This window comes from Pleurodeles waltl, chromosome 6 (genome assembly GCF_031143425.1).
Source record: "Pleurodeles waltl isolate 20211129_DDA chromosome 6, aPleWal1.hap1.20221129, whole genome shotgun sequence".
In the NCBI taxonomy this organism is placed as follows: domain Eukaryota; kingdom Metazoa; phylum Chordata; class Amphibia; order Caudata; family Salamandridae; genus Pleurodeles; species Pleurodeles waltl.
The window spans coordinates 204,158,278-204,172,936 of NC_090445.1; the positions used below are offsets into that span (position 1 = coordinate 204,158,278).

General features: G+C 42.7%; 1 protein-coding gene across 2 annotated transcripts in view; it reads left to right on the forward strand.

The window, feature by feature from the left end:
• The window catches only part of SGCA (sarcoglycan alpha), a 108,003-nt gene that overhangs the window by 46,982 nt on the left and 46,362 nt on the right, over positions 1–14,659 (forward strand). For both annotated transcript variants that reach the window (XM_069237826.1, XM_069237827.1), the window contains exons 5-6: positions 7,614–7,812; positions 9,399–9,564. In XM_069237826.1, the coding sequence (XP_069093927.1) occupies positions 7,614–7,812; positions 9,399–9,564 (365 nt within the window). The remainder of the gene's footprint in view (positions 1–7,613; positions 7,813–9,398; positions 9,565–14,659) is intronic.

The window sequence follows — 14,659 nt, forward strand, 5'->3', positions numbered from 1 at the left end:
GCATTCCCAGCAGCTCTTGCCAATGGTCCTGTTTCTCCACTGTGGTAAAAGAACATTGGAGTATTTGCTCCACCCACTATAGGCCATCTAAGGCTTGGAAAAACATTATCAGAAGAGTTGATTATACGTATCTTCTGTATATTTGTTAATTTTAACAAATCCTCTTTTTTATTTTATTTATTAATCAGCTGACCACTTCACCCTGCTTTGTATAATATGTTGTATACATGCTTTGTTCTGAACATTGGTTTACACACTTTGTTTAGCTCTATAAAACAAAGACCCATCTTTGTCTATTGATCATAAAAGCATGGAGAGGTTAGAATTAGATTTCCCTTGGTCTGTCATCTGACATACCATTTGTATGTATATGCAGTGGGGTTGCCAAACATTTAGGGCCTGGTTTAAAGTTTGGAGGACGGGTTACTCCGTCACAAATGTGACCGATAATCCGGCGGCCATTATATGATTTCCATAGGATATAATGGAATTGTAATATGGCAGATGGCATATCCGTCACATTTGTGACGGAATAACCCCATCCGCCAAACTCTAAACCTGTGGTGCATTAACACATCTGCTGCTAAACAATTTGTACAAGTAGCAATGCTGCTTGCTGCGTTTCATCTCTGCCATGCCGTCCCAGGAAATCAATTAGACCTGGGAGTGCAATGGGCCAAAATGCTAGGTTAGTGGCAGTCCAGTCCTCTGTTCTCCTGATGCAGGTCCACCTGCCATACTCACCTAATGCAGGATCCTCTGCCATGTTAAGACACCTCACTTACATAGAGCATCCACTAGTGCAGCAGATCCACTGAAGGCAGTGAAGAATGGCGAGTGAGTTTTTTGGGCCCCGCTCACCATACTTGTTTGTTTTAGTGAAATGCACTCCCAAAGCTGGAATCTATTTCACTGAAACAAAAAAGGAAAATAAATGATATACAGTGCGTTTTCTCGCAGTGCGTTTGGGCCATTGTGAACTTACCTGCCCAGGTCCACTCTGCATTGCATGGCAGATCTGGGCAACTAAAGCGGGTCATGGTTAGACTGGGTGACAAACATCACTATTACTAGGTGGCTCCAACGCCAGAAACGCTATGGTCCCACTGCTTCAAAATATAGCACAGGAACCTTGCATTTTGCAGACGGGACATCAACCATTTTTGGAGTAAGCCTTGAATCTAGCAAACTCAAAATGACTACCTGAGTACTGAGTACCTGATACTGTGGTCTACGTGCTTGGTCCGTTCATGGCCAGAGTGGCTCAAATGCTCATTATTCTCTGGTCAGTTAATAGAGAACCACTTAGATGAGTGATAGATGAGTTATAATGACACCTTTTGCTAAGTGCCAAGAGAGGACATTTTGCAGTATATGATATATAAACAGTTACTATTACTGTTACACGCCTCTAGAAAGATCACACCAGCTGTCATTTTGTGACTAACCCTTAAACCCCCTTAAAACCCAAGCTCATCATTTTGTACCTTTTGTGATCAATTGGTATTAAATATAAAATTTGGCAATTGTTCTAAAGGCCTAGGAACATCCATCTGGATGGTGTTAGTGTCCTGCTTCAGGACCTCCACACTGGGACCCTATAAAAGGCATCCTACATAATGCAGCACATCTCATCCAGGTCCTAAAGAAATTTGATCACATCACCTCCCTCCTGATAAAAAATCCATTTGCTTCCCTTGGCAAATGGCGCCATCTTCAAAACAAGCTGCATCATTTACAAAGCCATCTTGACCAGCAACCCTGCTTATCTTGCAGACTAGAGCACGATCTCTGGTGGTGCATGGCTCAACCACAGCCAGGACACCATCACACTGCAAACTAAAAAGTATAAATAGTAAAAACACAAGGCAGCAGGCTTTTTCCGTCTATGCACCCAGGATCTAGAACATCATTCTCATATCCAACAGGACCACCCCAGCTCTGCTCCCATTTAAGAAAGATTTGGAGATGTACATTGTTGGAGAACACTATAACAAAATGCATTAACCATCCACAACCCAGCTACCTCTCCAATCACTTGCTGACTTTATTCTTGGCTTTGACCTTGTAGAGCATTCAGCTGCCCTTTGGCTAGGTTCCCGCTGTAGAAATACCAAAACATGTTTACATATATGCATAGGTACAAGACCTTGGAGGAGCAGATTACAAATTAATACAGTAACTTGCTGACTTTATTCTTGGCTTTGACCTTGTAGAGCATTCAGCTGCCCTTTGGCTAGGTTCCCGCTGTAGAAATACCAAAACATGTTTACATATATGCATAGGTACAAGACCTTGGAGGAGCAGATTACAAATTAATACAGTAACAGAATAATTATGATTTCCCAAAATAAAACTCTTTCATACTACAGTATATAAATATGAAGTATTAAATAGGGGCCTCCCCCTCCACCAAAATGCTACAACAACAGAGCGCCACCTGGGGCTAGGAGGACAGGGTTGGGGGATAAAAAAGATTAGTTTGGTGATGTGAAAAAAAGAGTGTGGGGCTGGGAGATAAAGAGGAGACATGTAGGGTACCAGACCTGGGCCCCCCATGTTGCCCTGTGTTCCTCAGTGGCTCCACTAGGTGATTCGAAACATCTGTGTCCACCACCTTCTACTCTCGTCACAGCAGCAGCAGGCAGATTTCCTCTGGAAAACAAAGCCTATTGCCCTATGTCCCTCTCCCACCTCCAGAAATTGAAATGTAAGTAGAACCCACTCTAAATAAGGCCTTCACCCTCCTCCAGCAAGATCATAGCCTATAGCTCTTCACACCTCTATAGCACCGGAAATAAACATTCTAAATTCCCTCACATGATACCTTTGGCTTTCCCTAGACACATCCTTTAAGCTCACATATGTTTCCCATCACCCTCCAAATGAAACATTAGAGACACCCTCTATCCCCTTTTAATATCCTTGCTTACATATTTCTGCTGCCCACCAGCTGACTTGAATCTCTAAGGAGCTCAAGTCTTTCTATTTCAGCTGGCCTAATCCATCTGAACCAAGACTCCCATCCCTTAACTATGACATTGAACCAATCTGATCCCACCTCACCCATGTACAGCATCAACTTATGGTACAGCTCTTTGCAAATAATTTGCTTGTCTCCTCGTTAACAAACATTGCCTTAGGTCCTAAACCTAAATGGGTATCACCCTACTGCTTAAATGGTAATATTTTGATTGTCATCTTGAACACAGAGAAAATCATGTTCCAAGCAAATGGCACAACCTTGTCCATGGTCTACAGTCTCTTTCCTGCTCGTCCTACTCTGATTCATGACCACCATCCTCTGGATAATACCTCACAAACTCTGGCCACACCCCTTTCAGTCCCTACTCCCGTCAGTCCACTAGCTACAGCACTTCTCCCTGACTCCTTCACTTCCCTGCCTCCCATCATTAACAAAAAACCCTTTCCTTTGGAGCCTCTCCCCCCCAAATCCTACCACCCCTGCTGCTCCATCAAAGGACCTTCAACATCTTAACCTAACCCGAACAACCTGTCCCCATGCCCACCCCATATATCATACAGCCCTCCACCTTTCGTTTTTCCACCCCCTGCACTTTCCTCTCACTCCACATCCCACTTGCTGGAACATTGCCCTTCCCCTTCTGGATTCTAGAATGGTCTCTCCAAATTGCTACTAATCACCCTCCTTCTACCCTTTCACCCCTCTCTTATACTCTTTCCTCACATTCTGACTTCTCTCCCCTAACAACCTGATATTAACCAGTAGAGGTAGGCGTAAGTTGTGCAATTCCTTGTAATGTAATCGCACATAATTACCTAAGAATTCCACAAGATTACACATGAATTATGTTAGAAGAGTAATTCTGCATTTAGCGCTATTCCGTAGGGTAAAAAAGCCTCTTTGCATCCAAAATGGACATGAGGATGAAAGTTGCTCTGAGAAATACCACTAAATGCAACAGAAAATGAATAGTGAGTACGAGCAGTCCCTCGTGCTTGCTAAATGTGCTAAATGACCCCCATCTCTGAACAACTGTCCTCTTTATCCCGTCTGAAAAAGAAAATCTACATCCTAACACAAGCTTTCAATTTCAGAGTCAGAACTACCGCAGACCCTAACTAAGGTGATACCATTAATCCAAATCCGCCTTTTTGATGCTATCCCTGGTTCTATCAGTAAAGAGCTAATCATACAGCTCCTCCCCTTTTGGTCCACCCTGTTCAACTCTTTTCATGAACAAGGTTACTTACCTTAAAATTTGGACAAATCTCACCTCTTTTGAAAAGACGTTCACTGGATCCTGATGACCTAAACGACTTCTGTCTAGCCTCTACCCTTCTGGTCTTAGGTAAGTGACGGAAAGCTGCATAGCCTCCCACCTAACATCTCACATCCATCCAGATACCTTCCAAGACTTTTTCAGAAAATCTTACAGCATCAAGACTGCATATCATTGATGACTCACTCCACATCTTTCCCTTTGTAAACTCATGTCTTCTTGTTCTCCTTGATCCCTCAGCTGTCTTTTATACAGTCAACCACCATTCTTTGATCAGCATCCTAAGGAATCGAATGGGCATAAAGCGCTCTGATACCCTCGGGTCAAGCCAGCACTATATAAAACTCCTAAATAAATAAATAAATAAAAATCTTGACTAGCTTACATTCTGTCTGACGAACCGTTCACAACTGGTGAAAATTTAGTGCTCTGTCTCTAATCAAGTCATCCTGCAATAAGAGGTTTCTCAAGGCTCGATGCTATCACCAACCCCCTTTAATCTTTATCTTGCACCACTTTGTGAGACACTTAGGAACTCTGGGATCCTGTTTCTTCTCTATGCTGGTGATACCCAGAGCTGCTGGAGGATCTTATCTCCAGGTGACCTTACCCTTTTCTCCAATACCGTGGCAAAAATTCAAACGTGGATGTCAACTCACCACCAATTTAACAGCGCCAAACAGAATTCCTTCTTATATCTCCAAAGAAATCCAACCTACCTGTACAAGATGGAGTGCCAACTCACCATTGTTCAGAACGTGAAGTCACCTGGTTAATCCTTGGCAACTGACTCAATCCCTAGAGTCAAATCACTACCATGGACCAGAGTGCCCTATTCCAACTAAGGCTACTCTGAGGGATCAGACAGCTTGTAGCAGAACAGGACTTAAAATCAGTTGTTCAGGTGTTGGGTCTCTCCAGACTACACTACACAAAGTCACTCCTCTCAGACGTCTCCAAAGCACACTTAGCTTTGCTCAGTGCAGTTCTACATGTTATGGCCTACTTTGTTATTGGGCACAATACAATTGTACACATCAGACCTATCCTGTGTTTCCTCCAGTTTGAGGCAAGAGCTCACTTTAAAACACACTCAAGGCACTACATTCCTCTTCCCTCTTCTATCTAAAAGGAAATTTGAAAATCTCAGGTGCAAAACAGGGTTGAAAAAACACACAATCGCTACTCTTGGAGCCTCCCACCTTCAAACAAGAACAATAATTGAACCAATCATTCTCGAGAATAGCTACAAGAATCTGTAACTCATTCTCTGACCCTCTATAACTCCATGCCATGCTACTTTTAATAGGAACGTAAGACTCTTCTCATTGCAAGACACTTGAGCTATGAACTCCCACGCACTCTCTAATATCTGTTTTTCACTATTCCTGTGCTGTATCTCAAATCTATTCTCACAATGATTGCTAATAACTGTACTGGGTCATGTTCACGCTAAACAGAATCTTAAAAGCAAATAATTAAATAAATAAAGCCATTAACGTGTTCAAGAAGTGAGCGTGCCTTTCAGTGTTTGTGACCAACACTGAGAGAGCCTTATAGTGTCTGAAGCAGTGATATGAAGCGACAGCTATGGGCGGGGCCACTAAAATATTGCGGCAGTGGAGGACCAAATTATGTGGCAGGGTTGACTAAATCATGTGGCAAGAAAAGACAAATTATGCGGCATAATGTAGCACATTTTGTCACAGTATTATCTCCTTATTTTATCATTTTTACACCTAGTTACACTGTCTGAGAAAAGAGTTCACCTAAATTAGTACAAATGTAACATCTAAATACAGTGATTAGCAACTGAAAGACGAGCAGTCAACCTTTGCAAAAAGCCGCCCGGTGCGCAGGAACCGGAGGTGCCATCTTTTTTGTAAGTTTAGATCCGTTTGAGCTGGAAACAACATTGTTTTTGTTAAAATCTGCTGATTATGCAGCAGATGATGGATTACATGGCGAATGCTGCAAAACCACAACTATGCTAGAATTGCTGCAGCTGCAGATTCGCATACTTCCATTAGCCCAGGCTATGGGTCACAATAGGAACTTACTGAGGACATTGTACCCACTGCTCACATGTGCTTAAAAACTCATTTTAGGCCGCAATTTGGTGTAGAGGTTTCGGAATCTTCAATGTCACCTAGAATAGAATAGAATTTCAGTAATTCTGATTTCCCTCCCTGTTATGGGGGATACATGCATGATGCACGTTTCCCCACTCTGGAGAGAAATCCATTCTCATTTTTAACCTCCTGTGAGCTGGCAGAAAGTTACTGTGAGAGGCCCTCGGGGCAAGGGTGCATGGGCTCAAGGCAGGCTTTTGTCCATGAGAAGCATCCTCTGCACCCCTGCTGCTGCAGGCTAGCTGGGGGGGGGCAGGCTGCTTTTCAGCCTGCAGCCTGGGTAGCAGCAGTTTGAGTCCTGGTGTCTCCATGCCCATAAATGTCAAACCCAAAGTTTGTGGACCTGCTTATTCCCGGCCCCGCGACTCTTGTAATAATGAGTAGCGCAGTTTCATCTGGAGTTATTGCTACAGGTGCAATTGCACAACTCATATTGTTGTCCTACATTTTGTTTCTCTTGACTTATCTATGGTTTATTCTGTAGCTTTCTTTGTTAATTTATAATTTTCTAATGCCATTGCAGTGTAGCAACACGTTTAACCTATGTAAGTGTGATGAAGAGGACCAAATGTTCTGTAGATACTACAACGCTATTGGCAGTGGTGTCTGTAGTCTGATCACTGTTCTTACAAGGTCTGTCAGAAGCCTCTTTGCTGTGCTTTCTTTCTCTATGGCTGCTGGTGATTAGGGGTGGTCGTAACACGTGTAATTCAGTGTAGCCTAAATATGCGGCATTACCTAAGAATTCCACAAGATTACGCATAATTAGGCAAGAAGAGTAATTCTGCATTTAGCGCAATTTGTTAGCACAGAGATGCCCCCTAATGCCCAAGAAATAGCACTGAATGCAACAGAACACAAATAGCAAGAGCAAGCAGCTGCTCATCCTCGTTAAATGTGCTCTTGGGGTAGGAGTTTCCCCAAACTTACAGCATTTAGAGCTATTTCCTTATTTCAAAATGCACACTCGCGTTCAAAATTTTGCGTTAAGAAATAGCTCTAAATGTAGCAGGACACGAGTGGCGGGCATAAGTGTGCTCGTACAATAGGATGTTTCCCCCCATATTACTCTTAATTACATGAGCAGGAGTAAACGAGTTATTATCGCTAATTCCGCATCATTTAGTAACATGAAATTAAGGAAATGACTCTGATTACTCTGGCGTAGTTGAAACTCTGCCCCATCCTACTGATAATGACATGTCTCTTCTTTCAGACATCCAGATGCCTTATATTGTTGAGTTTTTAGTGAAGAACCACAACGTGGAGGAGATCCTGCCACCTGACAGTCAGCAGCGGTTCCGTCTCTCTCTGGACAGCCTGTGGATCCTGGCACAACACAACATCATCAACATTACCTCAGCCCTTGACCGGGGCGGCCGCGTGCCCCTGCCCATAGGGGACAGGAAGGAAGGGTATGGCCTGCTGGTTCCTCCAGGAGATCAAGTCAATCACTTACCTCAGAAGTCCTGCTTCAGCTTTCTTAAGACACAGACACAACTACGCTCCTGTTGTGCTCCTACTCCGTCTTAGTAGTGCAGTCCTCTTGCACATCCTTGTACAAAGTCCAGTTATTGGCCCTCTTTTACCATGCTTGCACATTGTCCATAAGATAGTGCTTGTGTTCCACCCTCATACTTGCTAATGTGCTTACCTCATTGCTCGTATACTATCTGTGCTACTCACTCACACATCTCACCTCTCATATCATAACTGTACATTGACCAGTCCTCATTGCCCTTATAGCATCCTTCCTCATCGTGCAAGTTCTTACCCCATTCTTGCTGATCATGCACACATCCCAGCTCCTACAGCATCCATGCTCACAATGCACACACCTTTGCTTTTCTACCATCCTTCCTCATGATGCACACACCTCACCTCTTGCATCTCCTTTGCTCTCTGTGATCGCCTCATTGTTCTTATACCATCCTGGTTCATAGTGCACTGCAAACACCTCAGCTCTGACACCATCTTTGTCAACTGTGCACACGTCTGCGTGTATACATCTTGTCCACCGTACATCCTTGCACATCGTGCACTGGGACACATCTTTGCACTTACACTGTCCTTGCTCATCGTGGATACATCTCAGGTCTTATATCATTCTCGCACATTATGACTATCTCAGCATTCTACCAGCATACCTGCTCATTGTGCACTCTTCAGAGCTCTTACCCCATTGAGCATCAGCCTGATGCTGCATAACTTGCAGTCAATTGCACAACGACCCTCATCCTGTTAGCCTTCCTCCATTCTCCATCACGAGGGTCTTGACATCACCAATGCCCTGGCAGAGGCTAGAACTGGAGCTATTGGACGAGAAGGTAAAACCAGACAGAATCAGTCTGTCAGAACCTAGCATTGAAGCTTTTGACTATTACCTACGTCCGTTCGTCCACGCTTCCTCCTCCAGGGAACGTCTCCTCTCTGGAAACTGGGATTAATTCTCCTGTGATATTCTCGGCACCCTGCATAGCACTATCTGCTGGTGGACACAGATAAGGACTTCTCACCTTTCAGTTCTGCGCCCCCTGCTTGGAGTAAATGTGTGTACACATCACATTCTTTCTACAATAGCCTGCTCGTCCAGTGCAGGTGGTTTAATTGGTAATAAAATAAGTGCAGAGGCCCGAAGTGTTTCTTTGGGTCCTGCCACTGGTGCTTCCCAATGACAGGGCCGCAAAATACCAAGGCTGCCTAGTCTTGATTTCACCTCCCGTCTCTTTTCCTTCTGCCTTCCTGGATTTCCTGCCTCTTCATCTCACATTTACAGGGTCTTTTTCACCCTTCCCTTGTCACTGTACTCTGATATTTCTCTTTCTCTTTATTTCCATGTGTTGTCCCCTTTTCTTTCTTGCTTTTGACTAAGTTCATCCGAGGTAAAATAAGTCTCAGTTGCCAAAAATGAGTTTGCCCACCCCTCACCAGCCGCCACCTGCAAAAATAACAGACTGCTGGTGCAGTTCTCTCCCAGTAATGTCCAGTCCTTTGTTTCCAGGGTGTATGTTAAAGTGGGCTCTGACGTCCCGTTCCCAGATTGCCTCGAAGCAGCACATTCACAGAAGAACCTGGAGCGGTGCAGTCTGGGGGCACAGCCAGCCCTGCCTTGCTATGACACCTTCGCCATGGTGCAATTCCGGATCGACTGGTGCAACATTACATTGGTAAGGAAGCCTTCACAAACTTATGTACCATTTTTGAGGAAACGGTATTGCCTAGACAAATTTAAATATAAATGCATGTACAGTCCTCAAGAACGGATAAACCTAAGCAAATGAAATGCGTGTAGAAATGTACATTGGTTTTTTTAAATGTTTTTTGAAAAGTTAAACAGGATCTGCAGGGTAAAAAAAGAAACAAATTCACTGCTGTCGCATAATTTTGTAGTCACACACATGAGTTCAACACACATTAATGCACCTACAAAGGGCACTGTTGTGCCTTTATATACCAATTTTAGATGGATTGGTAATCTTATTTGTAAAGTAGTGTGAAAACGCTGTTTTAAAACGGAGCTCAAAGCACTTAAAAAAAACTAATGGATGAGCTGGTTGAAGAAGTCATTGAGACTGAAGCAACATGGTAGGTGAAGAGAAGCAACAAGTGGGAGGGAACATGGGCAAAGGAGAGCAACGTGGAGTTTGGGGAGCAGAAGCCCACAGAGAAAGAGAGCAATGTGGATTGCGAGGAACAAAAGCACAAGGGAAAGAAAGCAGCCCAAGTGTGGTGGTTGGTTGGTGGGAGAGAAGCACATAGACAGAGAGAAATTACATGCACTTTCATGGGGTGCTTAAACAAAAAGAAAGAAGTAGTTTCCAAAAGCGAGCTGAGGAACCACAAAAGCCAGCCAATCAAAGGCATGACCAAAGAGACTGTACTTCATGGCAGGGATCATCGCAAGACTGACAAAAAGCATCTAATGAGAAGCAGGCAAATGACAGTGACAGGAAACAAACTAATGGTAAGCAATGGGTGGGCTCCAAACCCCTGTATTTTCTTAGTAACCTCAGAATATGTCTTTTACAACCAGATGTGCTGTCTGGAAGGTCCGACATAACGCTAACCTTTTCTGGTGGATAACAAAACACATTGGTGGATAACAGAACACAGATGGATAACAAAACACATTCCAGTCAATGTTATTACACTCTATGGCACTCCAGTCAGGGGTGTGTAATTTAATAAAATATCTACTTGTCCATGGGACAGGTTGCTTCATAAATCTACTTGTCCTGTAAAAATAATCTACTTGTCCTTTTGGTGCCATGAACTGCGGCAACAAATTATGGCAGCAATCTCATACTAGAGCTCTGACAATAGCCTCTCTGATTTTGCCAGGGTTCATTCTATAGTTGGGCTTGAATACTAGCAATTTCTTTCTTTTGCCATGTTTGTGCAAATCTACATACTGGGGCGGGAGGTAGCAGTAAGCAATGGTTCCAAGGTTGGAATGACTTTTTTAGTCTGTGCAAACCTATTAGCTTGCATGTTTTAAGAGTTTTCACCAGCTCTTCTCTAATCATTTCCCATACTGAGAAAGGTTGGAAACTTACTCCTAACAAGGGTAGGATGTAAAACTTCTTCCATTGTTGGGAAAAAAGTGGTTAAAGGGAAAGTGAACTTGTAAACGCTCAACAGATATTCACATGAGCAAATCTACACTTGCATATTTGTTTGTGCTAAAATACAGTTCAAAGATATTTTCTAGGACTATGGTTTCATGGTCTACTTCTGTAAATTCTTGTGAATTCATGAAATACACAAATCTGCACTACTGCAAAGACACATACCATGGGTGTACTTTTGTGACTTTCTTTAAGAATTGGGCCCCTAAGGAGGTCTGGTGTTAACCAAGACTTTTTATTTTATTAAAATGATATCTCTCTTTATCCATCTATTGGCTGGCTTCACTGTGACTGATCCTACTTGCAGAACTCGCTTCTTCTCAGCGGCTGGATACACTCACACGTGACAAGTTCCGTGCTGTATAAATTCATGTTGCATTACATTACAATGATCACAATCTGTTCTTTCACAAGGAGCATACCGGCACACAAGTAGTTTTATTGAGTGCCAGGAACTACTGTGGCAATGTGTGCTTATTGCGACCAAAAAGTATTTCTTTGCTTTTTGCTAAAATGTGCTACATTGGTGAGGGCCCAGCAGGTCCCACAACAATAAAGTTTTACAAAAATCATGTCAAAACAAACACTCATTGACAAAACCAAAAGAATGACCACCAATGTTGGACCTATTGGCTTTGCCAATGCTTTTTTATATTAATGTTTCCTATAATCTTGTTGAAGCTGGTTACACTGACTTTCCATTATGAATACTTTTTGCATGCATAAACACATTTTATTAAATGATGCTTCAAAGAAATGTACCTAAATTTCACATTAGTTTAGCAAAATGTTTTTTCCCTAGTTGCATTTTTTGTGCACATTTTATTTTGAAAGAAAAAGTCATCAATTTTGCATTCAGGCTTCTGCAAAAAGTTGCATTTAATCAGAGAGCAATCTGGGATCATTATAGGTAGCCTCATATTTTAAACTTTGCAAACGTATGTACATGTTTTTTTTTTACTGGAACCACTGTCAGTAGTGTAGTACTAGCTTACAACATTTATTTAGAATGCTCACCCTAATAATAAAGGCTTTGCATTAATGAACCTTAAATACAATTTTGAATAGCATTAACATATGGACACATATTATCTCAACTTCATTTCCCTGCTCTTTATTGTGATACTGTAAATTAGAAGCCAAAAGGTTTGTGCTGCAGGTGGCCCACTTGCCCCAAGGACAAAATAAACTTGAAAACTTGTTGTCCTTTACCCCTGGGTGTCGGGCTATAGGAATTCCACACCCCTGTCCAGTCAAAGCCATTTATGACACACTACTCCACTGTACACCACTCCAGTCTATGCCACCCTCCTATTTGCTATTTGACTATACGCCACTCAACTCTACGCCACTTCACTCAATGCCATCCCATTCTTCCCAAATACATTCCACGCAACTTCGCTCTATGACACTCTACTCCGCTTGACACTCTATGGCCTACCACACTACCACACAGTACTAAAGTCTATAGCACTCCACTGAACAAGAGTGTACTCAAGTGTGTGTGAGTGTACAACACTCTACTATACTGTACACAACTCCTTCTGTGCCCATCCTACTTTAATGTGATTTACTCAATGACACACTACTCTACTTTCCTGTGCTCTACACCATTCTATACCACTCCACTCTATGCTACTGTATTCCACTCAACTGTATGACAATTTTATGCCACTCCATTCTACCACGGTGTACTGCACTCTAATCTACTCCCTGCAACTCCACTCTACAGCACTTTAATCTCTGTGGCACTGCACTCTATTCCATTCCACAACAGTTTCTACAACACTCCAGTCCAGTTCACTCCAGTGTTTGACACTCCACTCCACTCTATCACACTTTACTCCACTGTATGCTATGACAGTTCTCTTCACTTCACCCCACGGCACTCTACTATACAGCATAACTCTCCACTCTATGACACTTTTCCTCCACTATGTGCTATGGCTCTCCACTTGACTCCACTCCACTGTACAATACTTTACCCAACTCTATGCCACTGTATGACACTCCACTGTACACCACTCCACTCTACAACTCTCTATTCCACTCTAGGCAACTCCACTCCACAAGACTCTACTATACTTTCTACAATACTGTACTCCACTATACAACACTCTACTCCACTCTATCCCCCCAACACTCCACTGTACAACACTTTACTCCACTCTAGAAGAATTTCCATCATCACTCTTTGACACACTACTCCACTTTACTGTACGACGCACCATTCCAGTTTCTGACAGTTTACTTGACTCTATGCTATGCCACTCCACTCTACTGCACTCCATGCTGCTCTACTCTACAAAACTCCACTGCACTCTACGACATTATACTCCACTGTATGCCACACCACCTTATTATTGTTCAATCTCCACCACTACATTCTATGACACTACACTGTACCATACTCTCCTCCACTGTACTGCATGAAACTTCACCTAATGACACTCCAATCAATCCCACTGGACTCTACGATTTGAAACACATTTTATAAAAAGAAAAAAAATTGCAATTCAATAAAAAAAACAAAGGTTAAGCCATTAGATATAGTTAGGAAAACTGTATTTATTCTTTCTATAAAACCCAAACTTAAACTACACAAAAATATATAAACTTATAGTTATACCTTAAATTTATAATGTATGCATCACCTTCAAATTATTATAACTCGTACTGCTCCATATACAGGGAAGTGAACTCAGTAGCCACAGTACATTAACTCTACTATGTACTGTATTCTAACAAATAATATGATTTGCAATGTCATAAGTGTTGTTATGAATGCTATGATTTCAGATGGTATTAGTGATGTAATATGAAAGGGTTTAAGCAGTGCATGGAGAAGGTGTGAGTCATAGTTAATGCTGTGTGGTTACCGAGTTCACAACACTGTGTATAGAGGTGTGCATGCTACAATAATTTGAAAGTGGTGCAGAAATCATACATTTAAGTATAACTATACTTTAGATTTTCTAAGGTTTGTGTAGTTTAAGTTTAGTTTTTATAGAAAGAACAATTAAAGTCTAAAGGTTAACCTTTCTTTTTTAATTGAATATATTGAATATATATATATATATATATATACATTATCTAGTGGCGGGCGCCGATAAGTAGTTATAATTAGTACCTAGGGCCTAATTACGCATCTGGTGGTCACTAGACCGCTAGACTCACGGTGGCGGTCCAGACCGCTGCGGCTTTGACAGTCCGACCATCAAATTAAGAGTTGGCGGTCGGATCGCCAAAAGACCACCATCTCCGCCAGGATCAGTGATCCCAACAGGATGCCGGGCTGACTGGCGAGGACAGTGCTATGGTATTGGTATCAGCACTACAGCACTCGTGGAATGCGCACTGTCTGCAAAGCAGACCATGCGCATTCCGACAGTGCTGGGCAGAGGGGCCCCTCCACTGCCCATGCCATGTGCATGGGCAGTGCAAGGGCCCCCCTGTGGCCCCCGGTACAGGCTTTCCGCCATCTTTTCCATGACAGGGTGACTGCCATGGAAAGGCTGGTGGACAGCTGAGTTGTAATCAGCATGGTAGTGCTAAGTTCAGCACTGCTGTGGCTGAGCACAACTCAGACTGCCATCTACCTGTTGGGAACCACATTTCTGGCAGTGACGGTGGT